The sequence below is a fragment of the Mesocricetus auratus genome, unplaced genomic scaffold (genome assembly GCF_017639785.1).
Source record: "Mesocricetus auratus isolate SY011 unplaced genomic scaffold, BCM_Maur_2.0 Super-Scaffold_100010, whole genome shotgun sequence".
In the NCBI taxonomy this organism is placed as follows: Eukaryota; Metazoa; Chordata; class Mammalia; order Rodentia; family Cricetidae; genus Mesocricetus; species Mesocricetus auratus.
Genome location: NW_024429194.1, coordinates 74911819 through 74932286, shown reverse-complemented (window position 1 = coordinate 74932286; position 20468 = coordinate 74911819). Strand labels below are relative to the sequence as shown.

General features: G+C 39.0%; 1 protein-coding gene across 1 annotated transcript in view; it reads right to left on the bottom strand.

Moving 5' to 3' along the window:
* Positions 1-1343: 1343 nt before the first annotated feature.
* The window catches only part of Cpne8 (copine 8), a 190495-nt gene continuing 171370 nt past the window's right edge, over positions 1344-20468 (bottom strand). Inside the window, exons 17-20 of the mRNA XM_040753968.1 lie at positions 17697-17799; positions 16164-16221; positions 13154-13227; positions 1344-2995 (exon numbers count right to left, since the gene is read on the bottom strand). Of these exons, the coding sequence (XP_040609902.1) occupies positions 2807-2995; positions 13154-13227; positions 16164-16221; positions 17697-17799 (424 nt within the window). The 3' untranslated portion in view covers positions 1344-2806. The remainder of the gene's footprint in view (positions 2996-13153; positions 13228-16163; positions 16222-17696; positions 17800-20468) is intronic.

The window sequence follows — 20468 nt, the reverse complement described above, 5'->3', positions numbered from 1 at the left end:
GTTAGAAGCAAAGGCAGGTGTATCTCTGTGAGTTTCAGGCCAGCCTGGTCTACAAAGTGAGTTCCAGGATAGCCAGGGTTGTTATACAGAGAAACCCTGTCTCCAAAACTAAAATAAATAATAGATAGATAGATAAATGCATGACCCAACTAATAATCTCAACTGTGTGTAAAGAACAAATAATCTGTGAACTAAGATTGCTTCCAAGGTTCTGCCCTCTCTGAACCTACCTCCTTTTCTCTTGGCATCACATACTGGAAGGGAGGGTTAACAGTAGCAATTAAGACATGCAATGTGTTCTCATCCTAGCAATAAATCCGGAATCCTTTAAACTTCATCTCTATTCAGATGCCATTCAAGCCATATGCCCTAAGGAAAGGGAAACAAGATGTTCTAGAAAGTAGCTTATCAATGATGCGAGTTAATTACCGAGTGCAGCGCTGTGGCTGAGACTCCAGACAGATTAGATGGCTAAGAGAGAAAGAAGTGAAGCACGGGCCTGCATAGTGTTAATATCGCTTTAGGAAGCCATGGAGATTGATGGCACATGACTTGTTAAGCCTGGGTGATGGGAATAATGGGACAGAAGCTGGGGAGTTCATTGTAGAGACAACATGGTGACTTAAGGCTTTCGTCTTGAAGGGAGGGAGAAGATAGGATTTGGAAGAGGATGGCACTGCAAGCCATAGGTGTTCCCACAGCATTCGTGCCAGGTTTGGTGACTTGGCTCTGTCACTCTTCTCTCAGTGATGCTTGTGACGATTCTTGTCTAAGGTCCGTGTGGCCTTGATGTGCAGTTTGTGGCTGCAGCTGTTGGCATATGTTTGAATCCATGCAACATGTTCCTGGGACTTCCCATTGTACCATGTCTACTAGCAACTAGAAAAAATGAAGAAGTGGATACAACAGATGTTTCCCAAAGGCCGTGAGCATGATCCCAGCTTTGTATGAATCACTGCACCTGATTATTTATGCAATCTTCATTCTTAATGAGGAGGCAGGACTGTCCCAATCTTACACGGAGACCTAAGGCTATATATCTCCCCAACTCTTCTTCTCAGTCATAGGATGATGCTTCACGGAGGCTGTTTCATACCTGGAATCGAGTCCTACTCTGTGGGAGTGCACAGACAGGAGTGTGGTGCTCATCAGTACAAGGAAAATGACTGATGTTTGACAAGAAGGAATGAATATTAGTCTCATATACTCTAATCTTTTGGACTGAAGAATAGAATAGAATAGAATAAAAAATATGTAGCTAATAAAAATGGCATAAATGTTTGAGATCAGCAAAGGAGATTAGGAGACTCCACAACTATCATGAAATGTACACAACACAGTTACCCTTTTAAAGATTTTAATATGTACTTAAAAATGGACAATTTGCATCACAGTTATACAACTGTGAGTCTGTTATCTGTGAGGATTATACATTTTTTCCAGTAAAACATCTTCATGCTTATAAAAGTCACTATTCATCAAGTTGTGACAAGAGAACACAGGGTAGGAATACTCCAAGTAGCAAAGAGGAGAAGGTAGAGAGATTATAAAGCAGTCACACCGTGGACACAAAAAGAACAATAAATAAATACACATTTCTGTATGTTGAAGGCAATTCACAATCATTTCCAGGAATTCTGTGAGAATTTAAGGCCATTTGTTCTAAAGAAGTTTAGACATAACTTCACAAAACTGTAATTCGTATCAAAACTGTACATTGAAAACTATTTAGAATTGACTGTGAGCAGGCAGGCCAGGGGAAAGGGAGGGGGTTATTTCCCAAACAGGCAGGTCAGGGGACAGGAATGGGTTTCTTTCACAAATGTGCCATGTGCTAAGTCACAGGGTTGTGTATGTTGAACTGAGAATTCACAAGAGATTCCAGCCTGTGCAACCCATGTGGCGAAGTGGAATGGTGAGAACAAGAAATCTCAAGCAAGAGAGCCAGTATCCCTTTGAATTAAAGTATCTAGACAGGATACAACTGAATATAAAGTTCAAAACACCTGCTACATGGTTTGGAGTTAGAGTATTGGTGCTACTTGTTAGATAGCATAATAACTGGTAGTTTTTATACAAAGTATATTTTGTGCATTTACACTTCACTGTTGGCCTTTTCATTACTTCTACTTAGCATTACAAAATGCAAGTTGACTGCAGTCAGTCTAAATTTAAAGCCAAAGTCCATGAAAAATGACTATTGGTCAGAACTGAAGACAGATATTAATCAGTGAATAGATTTTTCTTCCTCCTCTCTTCCCTTATTCATACCATGAGTGTCCAGACAGTCATTCAAAGAGATATTGCTCTTGTGATTATAGCTATTGCAATTTAGAAGACAAAGGATTCAATATTCAAAACTTATTCTTAAGAATAGTTATAAAAGTATTGAAATTTAAAAAGTAGTAACATGTAAACATTGATACAGAGACTGCTGCCCCATATATGTATATAGCAGTCGATGACGATATTTGTGTTAAAATGCAGCTTGTGCTTTGTCCCAATAATCCATTGGAAATCTGCTATTCTGTCAAGAACAAAACAAAAATATTTGAAAATTAGAGAGGACATCTCTACTTTGCTTCAAGCATTTAAACAATTTCCTGTTGCTCATGCAACCACCCTATTTACAGTTTTGGTTTAGGAAGAGAATTAGTTTTGGATCCAAGAAAGCACATTTATCGAGTACTGCTGAAACCAAACTGAGAAAGTGTCCCATTCCCTGGTTCATAGCAGAGCACCAGGTGCAAAACAGAGGCTCAGCAGTTCTGACTGACGTGTGGTGAACATTGGCATCTGGACGTAGTCATATCTGCGTCTGCAGCACGTGTGTAGGTGGGGTGTATGGGGGCGGTGCAGGTGATGGCTTGATTCCTCTGGCTCTCATGTAGGAGAGGAACTGCTCAGGGATCTCAGCTAAGACATCTTTGGCCAGTCTAGCCATGCTCAATATGTGGTTTCCACTTCTGTCCATATAATCCCTGAATGGCACAAACTAGAACAGAGAGAAAAATTACTTTACAATGTTCAGCTATCCACTTAACAGACACAAAATGAGAACATGCACATCGGTTTTTACCTTTTACTTTCATGGATGGTTTTTGAGATAGGATCTCGCTATGTAGACGAATATGGCCCGGAACTCATGATACTCCTGCCTCAAACAGCATTGGGATTCCAGGTGTGCATCCCTATGCCTGGCTTACACTCACACAACTGTTAGAGGTGTGGTGACCTACTGTTTATGATCTAATAAAGCTTGCCTGAGGATCAGAAAAGCAAGGCAGCCAAGTCACTAGACCTTACCTCCATCTCAGACTAAAAGGTCAATCCTGTCTCCACAAATCCTCAGTGTGGCTGGAGATGGAATGTGCACGAGCCCCTGAGCCCCTGTCTTACATTCCTCTGTAGTGCTGGGATTAAAAGAATATACCACCCAGCCTCTGTAGCTAATCAGTGTGACTGTTGGGATTAAAGGTGTGTGCCACCACTGCCTGACCTCTATGACTTTGGCTAGCTTTGCATTTTGATCTTCAGGCAAACTTTATAGATCATAAACAATGTATCATCACATATAGGAGTGTCATAGTTAGCTTCTTCTGTCAACTTGACTGAACTAGCACCATCTGAAGGGGTCTCAAATGGGGTGTTTCCCATATAAGACTGGCCCTTGGATATGTCTGTAAAGGAATGTCTTGATGGATGGTTCTTGTAGAAGGACACATCCCACTATGGGTGTTACTATTTCTAGGCTGTATCAGAAAGCTAACTGAGTCAGACACTGGACCAGCAAGAACTGTCCTACCATGTGTTCTGCTTTGGATGCCTGCTTGAATTCCTGGCCTGACTTCCATCAGTGATGGAAGTGATCTTCAAGTATAAACCAAATAAACTCTTTCCTCCCCAAACTTTTTGTCTGGGTATTTTGTCATAGCAACAAGGAGACTCATAGACGCCCAGAGTAACAGTACCATAAATACAAATCCTATCTTTAGAATATATTTGTCACTACAGTTGACTATTACAGTGATTGTATCTTCATAATGTGTATTTAACAAAAGAGACGAAACTCTGGTCCTTATTGCTCTTGTCTTCTTTTGTGGCACTATCAAGCTGATGCCAAACACTAGGGCATTTAACATTTATGGGGTTTGTTTTTCTGTCAAGATGAGTTAGTACATGTTTAATTCAGCTATGATATAAAAGTTAACTAGGTTGCTTCCAGGTTCTGGCTATTACAAATAATGCTGCTATGAACATAGTAGAGCAGATGCCCTTGTTGAATGAATTTGCCTCATTTGGATATATGCCCAAGAGTGCAATTGCTGGGTCTTGTGGTAGATTAATTCCCATTTTCCTGAGGAATCTCCACACTGATTTCCAAAGAGGCTGTACGAGTTGGCACTCCCACCAGCAGTGGAGTAGAGTTCCCCTCTCTCCACATCCTCTCCAGCATAAATTGTCTTCAGTGTTTTTGATTTTAGCCATTCTGACAGGAGTAAGATGGTATCTCAGAGTTATTTTGATTTGCATTTCCCTGATGGCTAAGGATGTTGAGCACTTTCTTAAGTGTCTCTTGGCCATTTTAACCTCCTCTGTTGAGAATTCTCTATTTAGATCTGTACCCCACCTTTTAATTAGATCCTTTGGTGTTTTGGAGAATTGTTTCTTGAGTTCTTTGTAAATTTTGGAGATTAGCCCTCTGTCAGATGTGGGGTTAGTGAATATCTTTTCCCATTCTGTGGACTGCCTTTTTGTCTTGTTGACTGTGTCCTTTGCCTTACAGAACCTTTTTAGTTTCAGGAGGTCCCATTTGTTAATTGTCGATCTCAGTGTTTGCACCACTGGTGTTATGTTTAGGAAGTGGTCTCCTGTACCTAGATGCCCCTCAACTGAAGAGTGGGTGGAGAAAATGTGGTACATTTACACAATGGAGTATTACTCAGCAGAAAAAAACAATGGAATCTTAAAATTCGCAGGTAAATGGATGGCACTGGAGGAAGCCATCCTGAGTGAGGTAACCCAGTCACAAAAAGACAAACATGGTATGTACTCACTCATATATGGTTTCTAGAGAGTCTGGGAAACAGGAAAGAACCTAAAAGATATGCATATATGCATAGTACCCAAGAGAAGAGGATTGAGACAAGATCCTCTGAATGGATGGGGAACACGGTGAGGGGTAAGGGGGAGTGGGAGCTGGGAAGAAGAGAGGGGAGAAGAGAAAGAGAGAGTAGGTCATGGGGGAACAGGAAGTTGAGTGGGTGGGGGTAGAATAGGTGGAAGAGGGAATCATAGGTTAGAAGACGGATCAGGCACCAGAGTGACCTCTAGTGATCTAAAGGGATAACACCAATTGGCAAGCTAAGTAATAGTGGAGAGACCACCTCGAATGCCCATTCCTGATAATGAACTTGATGTCTATAACCATCTGGGAGCCTTCATCCAGTGGCTGATGGAAGCAGAGGCAAACACACAGTTAAACACTGAACTGAACCTAAGGAACCCAGTGGCAGAGAGAGAGGAGTGATGAGCAAATTGGCAAAGAATGGGCTGGCAAAACCAGCAGAGACAGCTGATCTGAACAGGGGAGAGCTCTTGGACCCCAGACTGACAGCGGGGAGGCTAACATAGGACTGATCTGGACCCCCCCCCCCAAATGTGAGTGTCAGTGAGAAGGCCTGGGCAACCTATGGGGCCTTGAGCAGTGGATCAGTGTCTATCCCTGGAATACAAACAGTCATTGTGTGCCCATAGCACAAAGAGGGATGCTCTCTCAGCCTGGACTCTTAGGGGAATGCCTGGACCCTACCCGGAGTGAAATGACAGACTCTAGATATCCCCTATGTGGAAGGAATTGGCAATAGGGTGGGAGGCTGGGGGGGGAAGGGGAGTGCGGGAGGAGGGGAGGGAGAGGGAACTGGGATTGACATGTAAAACAAGCTATTTAAAATTAAAATAAAAAATGATATAAAAAAGTTAACTAATGAGCAAGGAAAAAATCTTGTACCATTTAGCACAGAAAGTAGAAACACATGATTAGTGAGACCTAAATCTATTATTTTTAATTGTTACAAGAACATTAAATCATGACTATTGAATAGGAAAAACCCACAGTTCCTATGAACTACAGTAGGCAGAGGCAGTAGTGTGCTCCTACTTTGATGTTTTATATGTGTTATGTGTGAATGCAAAAGATCTCAGTGTGAGATGTTGGAATTGTGTTTACTGAAATATTATAATTTGGCATCTAAACATAGTTGATTTGCCTTTATTTAGCAATTACACATCATTCCTTATCAGATCTACACTATGTACTCTGCCAAGAGACTGTCTGGGTCCATTCTCATTTGGAACTGTTCCTTAGTAAATAAACATTGTCCTGCTGAATATACCAGTTCAGTTTCTCTGGAAGGGATGAGTCTTGAAGTAACTTGGAAATGATTGAAATCATTAATATTGTGGATGGAGAGTTTGTGAACACATTAACCTTTAGTCTTGAGAAGAAAGAACAGGGGAGACAGTAGTGTAGATTGTAGAATAATTTCTGAATATAGGATTTAAAATTTATTTAGACGTTTTTCTTTCAGGGAGATCAAGGACATTCCTGTTTTCATATTGTAACTGCCACAAACTTATTCTGAAAACTTACTTTTGATGGAAGCAATCATTCAAAATGGACTTATAGAAACGGACTCTTATCAGTACACTTAACACAGTCCAGGTGCCACAGGGAAAATCAGTTTACATTACAGCAAGCTGAATAGCAGGTGTAATTTTGATACAGTAAAAGTCATTTCTTTTGTCCCATTCTTCCAAAGCCTCTTCCTCTATAATCTCAACCTATATCTGTTTACTACAGACAACAGAACAGCTTTCAGATGTATGATGGGCAAGGTAGAAGGATCACTTGCCTTGAAGGCAACTAACCCAGGGAAGGTGAATGCTCACAGTGTATACAGTCTTCAGGTGGAAGAGAATAGGGAGGGTGTGAACTCTGTAAAGTCACTTACTTCTCTAGAGGAAAGATGGCATTGTAAACAAAACCTTAGAGGTATAAAGAAATGTGAAGTTCTGTTTTCCTCTCATTTAATCAAAATTAGAAATTCCAAGACTTTGCTTGTTTTTTTAAAACTTTTTAGTAAGCACTGTATAGGCTTATGTTTTTTTTCTTTCATTCTTTTTGTGTTAAAGATAAAAATACATTTTTATTAGCATGGGCTCTCTCTTCCTTTTTTGTTTTTGTTTTTTGTTTGTTTGTTTTGAGACAGGGTTTCTCTGTCCTGGAACTTACCCTGTAAATCAGGCTGGCCTTGAACTCACAGAGACCTGTCTGCCTCTCCTTCCTGAGTGCTAGGATTAACAGTATACACCACCACCACCTGGCTAGCATGGGCTTTCTTATGCATACTCTATTTGTTGTATATGTGAAGATCTACATGCAACTTAATGTTTCCCATGTTATATTGGCATTATTTTTTATTTTACTGAAAATTTATTTTTTTTCCTTGTATAATGTATCCTGATTACTAGTTCTCCATTTCTCTACTCCTCCCAGTTTTTCTCCACCTCTGCTCATATGAATTCACAGAGGCTGAGGAGCATGTACAAGGACTGTCATGGGTCTATACCAGGTGGTGTGCTAGAGCAGAAAGGAGAAGCAGACATCCCTGATCTACAAGCTATCCTCAATTGCAACCCACTTACAAAATAAAATATTGTTTTCTCCAAGGGAAACAAAGCACTCTTAAGTGAAGACTACACGCCCAGAAGTAGACGACCAACAGAAAACAAGCTCAAAAGCATCACTAGGAGTTCTTTGTCTCATTATAACATCAGGGCATTTTCTTTTTTTTAAGTTTTATCTTTTTGTGATATTATTTATTTGTCTTTTCAACCCTACAGTTCCTTTCTGTATATATTATGGGTTACAGTTTTGTATTTTTATGGGATTCCTGATAGTGCAAATAAAGAGGTCTCTACATCTGTTTCTTGTGCATTTTCTTGGGCTCTTTCCCTTTAGCTTGTTTTCTTTTTAATATTATTCTGATTGTTTTCATTTTATTATGGCATGATCTAGTATAGAATTGTATAGTATATTTTATCATTATCCCTCAGAAGCTTGTTTGTTTTCTGAGAGACAGAAAAAAAAATATATATATATCATATTTTCTTAATTGAAATAAATTCTGATTAATTTTTCTGTATTCTAGAAGCATCAAAACTAAAGCCACAATACCCAGAGTTCTCATCCTCTGAGTCTGTTTATACATAATGGGAAGAACAAGGACAAAACAAACTTTGTCAGAGAAAGTCATTGTTACCAACAGGGTTTTACTTATCACAGAAATAGGACGGAAGTAGAAAAAGCTGAGAACTTTCTATTTCCTGAATAACCTAAAAAAATTTCCCTGAGGGGCATTTATTGTTCAGTTCTGCTACCAGCCGTTCTACCAATGAGTGGGAAAATGCCAAGGAATCTTCACTGCCATTCCCTCTTGTTACATCAACTTGACAGCTGTCTGAACAAAATGTACTTTAATCATTTTGCACACATGATCCTACCCTGACTTTCTCATTTAATCTTTCATTTGTGAATGCTGCAGTTAGGGATAATGGGTTAAAAAATGAAGAAAAGCCAATCCCCATATATGGTGAGGGCATACACTGTCATCACCAAACTCAAACTCTTAAATAGCTACATTAAGAAGAAAGCAATATTCATGGTGCACTAATTTATTTAACATATTTATATAACAAATGCAGTGGGTGCATTCTGTCCTATAGAAAACATGTCATGTGTGGTGCTCCATGTTTTCTTTCAGCTCTTCCCCCAAACTCCCGTGTAAAGGGACATTCTTCATGGCTACTCTGACGAATGGTTTTGCCTATTTGTGAAAACAAATTTAAATGTGTTTGGGCAAATTGGCTCTTAGTTGCTTTTTACACAATTGTGTTTGATTGTTCCTACTGGGCAGAACTCCATTAGTGAGTTTTCAAGTCTAAGACTTCAAGGCTATTATTCTCCCTTTAATGGAAAATGTAATTTAAATGTAATTTTTAAGGAAATGATAGGCTGGTGAGCAGCTGCAGGCAGCCAGGAAGAATGGATTGGCATTAAACACAATGGCCATTCCATAGTACAACAAACACACACACTTTGCATGTACCGATCTAAGAAAATAAACAACAGAAGAATTCTTCCTGCTTATTGCACATACAGAATTGAAGCTTCAGGCAATGGGACACACACATACATGAGACAATTAAATCAAGGAATGGCTACTAGAAGATAAAGACATGCAAAATGCCTTCCCATCAGATGGTGCCAGCATGGTAACTGACAACTATCAACACTTGATACTAATGGGCTGTTACTGAGCAATGGAAGGCTTTCTGCTAAGGCATTAAATGTTGTATCTTGTTTAAGTTCATAGGTATCTTATCCATATTTTGATTTGATTTAAGAGGAAACTGAAGCTTAGACAGTTTAACTTAGCAAGGCCAGATAGTGGCTAGTGCCAGGCTTTATTAGATTTTTTGACTCTGACGCATCAGATTTTATAGTAGTTTGGAAAGATGGCTAGATTCTGATAATCTTTAGAACTTTACATCAAGTAGAGAGGTGTACTGTAATGGATGGAGAATATTTGAAGTCAGAACCCGATTGAGAATTTCATTTATAGTCCAACTAATTCTGTGTAGCTGACTTAACTCTCCATCTTGGATCACGGTTCTTTTATACAGGATGGTAAGGGAGCAGAGTGAAAGAAAGAGGAAAGGGTCGCAGTTCAGGGCTGAGGACTTCTGCCTGCACAAGCAAAGTGTGACCTGGGTAAATGACAAGGTAAACTAGAAGTGAGCATCATGAGCAGACATGTGCTACGATAGATAGAGCATGTATTTGAGTGTGTTTAGCAAAAGAGGAGAACTGGAGTCAGGCGGTAGAGGTGTCTAAGGGGCCCAGATAGCCTGTACAGAGTTTTCTATGACATTTCAGGATTGCATCTAGCTTCTGACTTCCACTTTTCAGTAGCTGGAGATTATGAGCAAGAGGAAGTAAACTGAGATTTCCTTTCCAAAAATTTAGTAATCAAGTGTCTGTCGTGGTGTTAATGAAGGGGCCAGTGATGGATCGCTACTGCTCTTAGCCTGTCTAGCACATAGAGCATGTGACAGACTCAAATCGCATCCCATGCACATAGAGCATGTGACAGACTCAAATCGCATCCCATGTACATAGAGCATGCGACAGACTCAAATCTCATCCCATGTACATGCAGAGGCTGCGTAATATTTGAGAGCAAAAGAAAAACTCAGCCTATGGCTCCAATTTCCAACTGAACCTCAGCTACATTTACAAGCTACAGCTTTTATTTTTCCAACGTGAGAAGTTTGGGGATTCATTAGTAACATATTTAACAACTTGATTAGCTTCAACATGAAACAGATCACAAGAAAACCAGAGCCCACACAGCCTCTATTTCTGTTTTCTAATGTGATTTTGCAGGCTTGTTCTGACATATTTTCTGAACACTGGAAGATATATATTATCCTACTGTCTGCAACACTTAAATCTTTCACCCTTGAAAATAACTAGTCTACAAATATTTCAGCAGAACATGGAGAACTTTGATGGCAGGCTCCTCATGAGAGTCAAGATAAGAGAGAGGTGATTCATGGATGTGACTGGGAGGTAAATGGCCAAGTTGCCCGCCTTTTGCAAGGGTGAATTTAGGAACTTCTCTGTGAAATTAGAAAAGTATGTCAAGCCCTCTCCCTGAATGCAGGGATGAAAGACAGGATGCTGCCACCCATGGGCTACTCTTTCTCAGGTTCATGTCAATTTCCTGTTTAGTATCTGTAAGACTCCTTCATCCTTTCAGTTGGAGTTTATTGGGGTTTATTGTATCTCTAGGTGTGTTTGAATTCTCTGGGGATCCCAGTGCCACAGTCAGGACAGACTAGCCTCAGGGACTAGGACTTTCAGGAAGAGGAAATGCCCTTTTTTTGTTGTTGTTAACTTGTGTCTGTATGAACTTATGCCAACAGGAAACAAAGAGTTGTCTGTCTTCTACCACATCAGAGAAAAACTAAGACAAAAAGAGCTTAGACTCCACACACAGTAAACAGGCTAAAACAGCACACTGACTCACTCAAGACTGGAGTGAGAAGACTGGGCATTCATGGACCTTCTGGGTCCCATCTCAGCACACTTCCCAAGGCTGTGAGAGATGAAATGACTCTTATTTCCACAGATGTCAAATGCGTGGTTTTGTGGTAATAGGATAGCCTCATGGTCCTTTAAAAAGAAGTCTTGGTGATGTGAGCAACCTGGATTCCTCAGGGAGAATCTTATGTTGCTTCCCTAGCATTCACTTGGATGGAACGAGACTGTGAGAATCCCCAGTTGTTTTACAAAGAAGCATTGTCATAGCAACAGAGCACATTCAGAAGTCCTTTGCGTGCGGGTTTCCTTTCAGTAATTTGATTTTTGCAAAGTGTGGGCTGGACATTATGTGGAGCTTTTAGATAAAGTAAAATTACTTGGCCCCATAATTATAATGATGAGGTTAAGGAGAATAATTATGTGTCTAATTATGGAAATGAGCACCAGGATACACTCAAATAGATGGCATCAACATGTCTTCTTTCCCAACTACTTTAGCTGGGTCATTTACTGCATGTGTTTATGCTTTTTACATTATGTCTTGTAGAGAAGTGTAGTTCATATTTACTTATCCTTTCAAATAATTCTTATGAAGTTGCTTCTGTGTTAGAAGATAATGTTACTGATTTTGGAAGAGTAATTTTTAATATTATTGTTTCTGTATTGTAGTATATGGAGATCACACTCAACAGTGTTTAGTGTGCAAGTGGTCTACCATGGAACTATGAAGTGATTCTTCAATCTATCAACTTATGGCATACCCCTCCCTGTCTCAATTATTCTAATTATCATTTTGCTGACTACTACTGAGTGGTACTTCTGATACATGTTTTATACATGTTTGCCCCACTTTACTTCACAAGGCTGCTTATCTCTCAGAACATAGAAACTTAGAAAATTTGTCCAATTACCACAAATTAGAATTTGAAGCCAATTCTGTAGGATTCCAAATTGTATTCTTACAGTACCTAAGGATACAGTGTATCGTTTGGAAATAACATCAATGCCCATTGTTTGTTCCCCTAAAATGTGCATATTATGTCCTTGATTGGTACAGAGACAATTGACTCTTTGCTACTTTAAAAAGATTTTCCTCCTTTTTTGCATCTTAAAAGACACACACTCTAAGTTAAGCATACACAGATGTGACTGAAATTAACTCCCTGCTTTCAGTGACAATTTTTAACTGGTTGTTTATTTCTTATTGCTCCTCAAATAGCAGGCAGCTCCTCAAATTTAGCTAAGTATTTTTCTAAACATTTCCTAGACATAAAATTTATAGGTAACATATAATGTACACACCATGTATCACAGTAAAATGTATACCTAGTTTATTATGTATAGTTTTAACATACATGTTTTCATTTTTCCCAACAATAATCTGAGGAAATTCTGGCAACAGCTATAATCTATTTTTTTTGTTTGTTTGTTTTTCAAGACAGGGTTTCTCTGTGTAGCTTTGGAGCCTATCCTGGAACTCACTCTGTAAACCAGGCTGGCCTTGAACTCACAGAGATCTGACTGCCTCTGCCTTCCGAGTACTGGAGTTAAAGGCATATGCCACCACCACCTGGCCAGCTATAATCTTTTTTAATGTTATATTAAACAGTTTATTTTTGTATGTATCACCTGTTTTAGAAAATGTTTAGTTTACATGAAGAATAAAAACTGAGCTGATTAAAAAGTCCATTGTATTTCTTCTTTCCAATTTTACTACAGATCATAATGATAATTTCTCCTAAGAGTAAATTAGGAAAAGATAACTATTGACACTTGCAATTTACATGTAACGAATCTGAGACAAAGAGAAAAGCAATTCTGTGCAGATTGTCATCCCTGTTACTTAACTTATACTGTATGGAGTAGGAGCCTACTGAATTAACAGAACAGCACTTCTGGTAGCAAGTGAAGTTGCTTCTTTATAGACCAGGTAGACATGGGGTCTTCACAAAGAAGACAGATAATGTTGATTTAAATCCTTACCTGTACAATGTCCCTTTCAGCATATTTCCCTCTGGAGGAAACTCTCACATCATCTCCATCCAATTCAACCATTGCTTGAAAATGAAAAGCAGTCATTAGTTGAATACAATGTGCTGAAATAAAACTGTGTGAACTAAGAAATTGCTATGTGTGTGTACAGTGATGCACCCGCGGCAGTTACAGAGAGGGCAGCTGCAATCTTCGTTTCTATAATCATTTTCTCCAAACAGCCTGATGGAGTACACAATCTAAAGGAAGCCATGAGTAAGAATGACCCTCTTGAAGTTGGGCAGAGTCAATACACTGTGAAGCATTCTCTGAGTCCATCTTTCTATCCTATAGAATCTAAATCTGGGTTATCTGCTTACATGCCTGGAGGGGCATGTGATATTAACCTATCTGTTTTAGTGTTTTATTTTTCTAATTTACGCAACAGCAACAATTGTCATCTTCACGTTGTTGAACCCCATTCTCACTGACATTACAAGGTCTACACTGCCCAAGTTTTCCTTCACAGATCATTGCAAACCAAAGTGGCATTTAGTCAGTCCTGAATACAGTATGGTTTTTGTGAAGTATGATAATTTTATTAGTTGAGAAATAATCTCAGCATTGGCTGCAACAGCTGGTACTCAGAATTCCTGTCCGAACAGAGCAGCTGGTGATGTCCGATGTGCAATTAGAAACATTTCCCAGAGTTTATTAAGTTTGCTGTGAGGATTCTCTAAATAATTAATTGTATGAGGGAACTGGCTTGAGCTTAAAGTGTAATACTATCACTGAAGATTCATTTTGTGTACACAGGACCATCAACAGACCCAAAAGGGGCCCTGAACAGTAAGGCACTGCTCGGCTGGAACACAATCCTCACGCTGCACTCCTTTCTCCAGTACCTGTAATGTATGCGCTAGGAAACATTGTTTTCAAATTTATCTTCCTACGTATGTTCATGAGTCAATGTTTTGCCTGAAGCATTCCCATGTTTAACAGATTTGCCGGCATACACAATATATGCCATAGTTTTATAAAACGTTTGTTTCAACAATAATAAGGCCAGAGCCTTATTCCTGGGACTGTAGATGGTATGTATGCTCATAGATGTGAAACAAGTAACTCCTGTTACTATTTGGGTTTGCTTTTACAATGTTCATATCGCTTCAAGAGATAACTGTAGATTGCCGGTGATGTGTGTGCTGTACTCCCTTCTACGTTCAGAAATTGCAATAGTTCCTTTGTACTCGCTCTAAAACCGGGACAAGATTTGGGTGGCAACAGAGATGCTGTCATTATTATCCTCTGCAACCTCTATTGCCTCATTACCATCAAGGAAGAAAATGAGTCATCTTGCATATGGGAGAGATTCTAGACATTCTCTCCCACTCTTCAGCATGCCTGAAGTTTAAAGGTTGTAGATGGCGTGAACTGGAAGACAAGTATTGGGGAGCAACAGAAGCAAGGTGGAGATGATGGAGGGGTCATATCCACACATCAGGCTTCTGACTGCCTGCTCCAAGGGGCAGATTGTGCCTGGAGGGACAATTTTGTGCTGCTCTCTAGCTATAGGAGGCAGGGTGAAGGATGGACTTACATCCCTTTTCTCCAGTGTGCATCAGAGCAGCTGCTGCATTCATTCAACTTCTTTTTTGTTTTTTTAAGTACTAAAGGAGGGCTTTTGACAAAAGAACTGCAATTTGTGTGCCAGAGATTTTTCTGTCTCATCCACCAGCAATTTTCTTTTTGCTACTTAGTCATGTAGTGAAGGGGAGAGACAGATTTGGTAGGAAAGTGGGGGAGAGGTATGTTAGAGAAGTATGTACTTTATCTTAGCCAGAAAAGCAGCTTTATAAAACCAGTGGGCCAGTAAACATCGTTCTCATTGAAACTTCTGTCATGGTAAATGCAAACTAGGTGTTGCAGGGCCCTAACTCCTACTTACATTTTTTTTTTCATAGAATAATGTCATAATGTCACTCTAACTTCTAGGAGTTGGGGAATTCTACTGGGAAGTCAACTTCCCTGCCTGTCTGTACTCTTCTCTCATACTTCCTTACAGCACCATGACTGCTCCAGAGATTGGTGATGGACCGCAGGAGGCACCTATCTGCCTCTCAGCACTTGTCTCAGAGTGAACACAGTGCCTCGGGGCAGATCCTGCTCCAAGGCAATCTATCAAGGAAATCTAGGAAGAGGGTTGGAGACCCAGGAATAGGGACTTTGGCCCCACCCACGGGTTAAAGCAGTGGTTCTCAACTTTCCTGCCACAGTCAGAACTAAGAGACTGTAGACCCAGGAAGACCAAGTCTCAAGCTAAATACATGGCCACTGTTAGTAAAAATAACTAACCGTGTAGATGTTAAAGTTGCCATTCAATAGCACTTCTGTGTCATTCCTTAAAAGGAACTAGCCAGGGGACCAGTGACAAGCCATCTTTAAAGAGCTATACTCGGGCCACTAGTTATGTGAAAAGCTGTCACTTAGTTGGCGTTTGGAAGGGTTGAACCTCTGTCAGTCAGTCCAGCATCATTTATGCAGTCAGCCGGTTCCACTGTTATTGTACTTCGTACTTTCTCATGATGGAGCTCTTTGTGAAGCTAATTCTATCAACCAGCCAGAAGCTGGAATCACATTAAATTAGCATATTGTGCTTATGTTAATATTTCCGCTCACAACTTAATGATTCATTAATTTAGCACTGTTCTTTAAAAGCTGTCGACACTCTTCCCCCACAAAGTTGCTTCCCTGGAGTGTTCTTTGCCTTAGGAACCAAAGTTCAATTTGGTACTCTGTCAGTCTTACATATTGTTTCAAGACGAAAACGCTAATGAAATGGCAAAGGTGCATGTTCAATTATTGCATCGGCTAGAGGGAGGGTGTCTCAATGAGAGCCTTTTGAGTATGAGCTATATTTATGCCTATGATGACATTATACACAAACTCAAGCACAGGTTTTTACACAGCTGAAGCTCATAGAAATGTAATAGCACAACACCACTGAAATCTTACTACTTACCATCAAATTCTGCGGGTCCAACACCTACTATAATTATTGACATTGGAAGCTTTGAGGCCTTTAGGAAGAACAACACAATTAGATTTCAATAAAGACATTTAGTTCTTAAGAAAAATGAAAGCACATATAAACAATGTACAGACTTTGTATCTGGCTTTTTTCTCTTTTTATTTGCAAGTCCTTGAATTTTAATAATTTTTTAGAACTTAAAGACAAAAAGAAAACGATTTCCTGATTTTCTCTGACATTTCCCACAGATGCTCATTAAGATAGCTTTTAATAACATGTTCAAAATTAAGTCATTATCACTGAATTATTATCAGGAATTATTCTCATGGTGAATTAGCAAGCATGAACAAATGGCTTGAAGATAAGCTTAACATTACTCATTTATGCATTAAATATCTATGAACTGTTGAGACTGAATACTTGGTGTTGCAACATGGTATTCACCATATGAAGTACTTAAGTTATATTCTATTTAAAGTTATCAAATGGGGCTGGGGAGATGACCAGTGGGTAAAGGCTTTTGTGACCAAGAGTGATGACCTGATGAACCCAGGGAGCCATATGACAGAAGGAGAGAACTGACCCCTGCAAGTTTTCCTCTCACTCCCAACATGTGCATCATGAATGTTTGTCCACACATATACACATACACAAAAATACACAAATATGATTTTTTAAAAAATCAACAGAATCAGCACCAGATGTATAGCACTCAAAGTGAGAACATCTTGCACTGGGAAGTCAATGAACTGTGAATAACTCTTTCTTAGTGCATTGTCTATTTTTATTTAACCATTCATTATTAAGTCAGTATGTTAAATGCAAATAGAACTAGAAAGGAAACAGAAATTTAAGGCTCTAGGTAAAAACAAAATATATGAAGAAATTGGATTGTCCCCAAAAGAAAAATTATGAATCATTTGTACTTACTTTTTTCTCATACTAAACAATGAACAATATTGTTCTGTTACTAAAATTGTGAGGCTTGACAAGCAACCCATCCTTTCAGCTCATCTTTAATTAAATATTATTCTATGCCAAGCAGTGCTAAGTGTAGGCATAGAAAAGATTGGTAAAACAGATACAACTTAGCAGATCACCATCTGGTAAACAGATTTTAAAGTTTTCAAAAGACAATAAAAAGAATCATGAACAAACAAAACATACAACAGGGTTTGTAATGCACAGGATAGCTTCAAGTCAACTATTAACATAGAGAATGGCTGGATCATTCTCATGGACTGTTAGGGCATGGTAAGTCCTAGTCTTAGGAGTGTACAAGAGTACAAACCAGTCTATTGTTTGAAAACCAAATAAACCTTTTATACATGAAGGTAATCCCCACCTCCCTGATCCTGATGCAGCATTTAAATGTGTGATGATTTCTGGATACACTAAGAATAAGATCTGCTAAAATGGTGTGGCCATTCTGTTTCTCCATGGAGCCACCTAAAATAGATTTTGTTTTCAACCTAAGTGGCACTGTGGTGTCACTGTTGTCACTCAGATCCCAGCCCTACTTACATTAACTATGGATTCTTTAGTTTGAGCCATATCTGAGATCACACCATCCGTTACAATCAGGAGCACAAAATACTGGGAGCCATCTTTTACGGAAGATGCATACCTGAAAAAACAACCGGAAGGTAAGAATAGCAGGAACAGGAGGAGCTCCAAATGAAGGCTGCAGAATGTTAAATTTTAAACCTGGGACAAATGCCTAAGGTGCCTATTTAGCGTATCAAAGCAGACATGGTTGAAAGGTTCTCCCAGCATTCCTCAGTTCCTATTTGTTACAGGGTATGGCTAGGGTATCCCTGGTTCAGGATACCCTGAAATATTCAGCACAGTGGCTGGGCTGCCCTTCCCCCAGGGGCTCTTCCCTATATAATTCAGACATTTTGGTACCCTTCCCCTTTTGAAACTTTCAATTCCTGGCTTCTACACCTGGTTCCCCTCCCTCCACTCTCCCTTCGTCTTCCTTTCTCCCACATGGTCCAGCTCAGTCTGGTCATGTCCACTCTGGACTCTCCCAGAGGTCCCTGCCTCTGGCTATGCTCTCCCACATATCTACAATAAACTTTCTCCTCCGCCATACCTAGGAGCAGTCATGTCCTTTCCTTTCCTTTTTATTCCTTTTCATTCACAGAGTAGTCACAGGCATGGCCAACAAGCCTTCTCATATTGAGAAAATGTTTACACATATGTCAGAAGTCTCGTTAAGCACACGTTTTTCTGAAATAACCATTCAGATTAACTGCAGTCTTAGTGCCTGCTAGGACACAGAAATATTTAGCTTTCTTAGAAGTGTTTTCACTAACAAAATTTGCCAGGATAGAGATTTCTTTCATAAAAAGGAAGGACTGGATGTAGGTTTTAAAAAAGACCTGGTTTGGCAGCAGCTTATTACGTGCAAGCTCTTCAAAAATTAAGTCATCCGAACTCAATTTTTTTCTTGAAAATTGAGACAATAATGTTTATGTCTTTGTGTTACATGAATAAATTATATGTATGGTACTCAATATAAATCATGGTTATGCAAATTAAGTGATGGCTAAATGATTCTTGTTTTTGAACGGTACAGAGGCAATGTTGCATATCACTATGATTATACTAAACACCACTGGCATGTATCGGCTGAGACAATCCTTTTATAAGTTATAGAGATTTTTAGTTCAATGAAAAATCAAATAGATGGCATATCCACAGTTCTAAGTGTGTGTGTGTGAGTACTCAAGAGCATGTGTGTATATGTATATATGCATGTGTGTTCATGTGTTTATGTGTATATATGTATACACACATATTCGTGTGTGTATGTGTGCCCATACATATGCATGTGTGTAAGAGAAAGTGTGCATTCTGGCACACATGTGCTGGGTCTCTCACTGGCCTAGAGCTGGCCACATAAGTTAGTTTGTATCCAATGATAAGTGAGTCTTACATATCTCTTAGGAGACAGAACAGGAAACAAGAAGGCCTTGTTATCTCAAAAACTATCAACTGGATCACAGAATAAATGATTTAAAAATATTATATTGACAGGCCAAAAAATGATCCCAGCATGAAAGATCCTAACCGATCCTGCTTGAACATGCTGGATGTAAACAATATATCATTTTGAAGTGGATTTAGAAATCATATGAATAAAAATATTTGCAAGTTTCTGAGGTACAAAAGGAACTAGTATGGACTCATGCTATTGATAAATGGCTGTTGACATGACCCATTCACTTACACATATAGAAGAGACGCTTGGATTAGTCCCACAAGGACACCACAAAACAACTGACCCCTAACACCAAGAAATCTATATGAATGTGACAGCAATACCACCATTGGGGAATCCAGCAGAGAAACCCACATCCACTTCATTTTCAAAAAACACAATCTTGCAATTTCCAACTGTTCAGTTTTTAATATCTGTACAGTCATTTTTAAAAAAGAAAAAGAAAAAAGCATCCATTACTGACTACAGTTCAATGAAGAGTTTTACATTTTGTGTGATTAATATAAGACTGGAAAAAGGAATAGAAAAGCTTCTAGAAGTGTCCTAGCATCACCTTCATGCTATTTCAGACGAACCAAAGCTGTTAAAAACGGAAAATTTCTCAACATTACAGAAGTTGAGTTTTATGAATGCAAACTCCCACCTCGAATGGCTTAGCATGCTAGATCTCACTCCTCAGAGGAGAGGCTGTGTTCACAGTGTGTAGAGACAGGGACAGATAATGAAGCCTGTCACAACAAAACTAGCATTTCTCTGTAGTTTTTATTCTTCTTAAAGATTCTTAGAATCCTAGCAGCTTTTAATCTTAGAAAACATTTAATAGTGCTTTATAATTAACGCTATAAATGTATGTTTGCAGGCTTCATATCCTTAAAATTACATTGTGCATAAGAGCTACCTATCTATTCTATTGCTTAATTACTCTCTGCACTGAGATAATTGTTTTGAAACTATTCCATTTCTGTAGCATTTACTTTATAATTGCATCATTTATTTGGAGAGTAAATCTAAATTTCAGATAAATCAATCTCATACTACTATTTCTTTTAATTTAGTTTCTTCATTAAAGTATTAATGACACTGTAATCAAGGTAATTAATATGTTACAGGAGGTATGAAGTAGGATGTATCTAGTGGGCCATACTCCAGGCTCCTTTCAGAAAGTGACAAAGAGACGCAGGCTTGTAGATCAAATTATATTACAGAAGTTTCCTTTTTAATGGAACTGTGAGTGAAAAGCATTATTAAAACTCTTATTAACAGCCATATAGCTACCTATTCTGGAA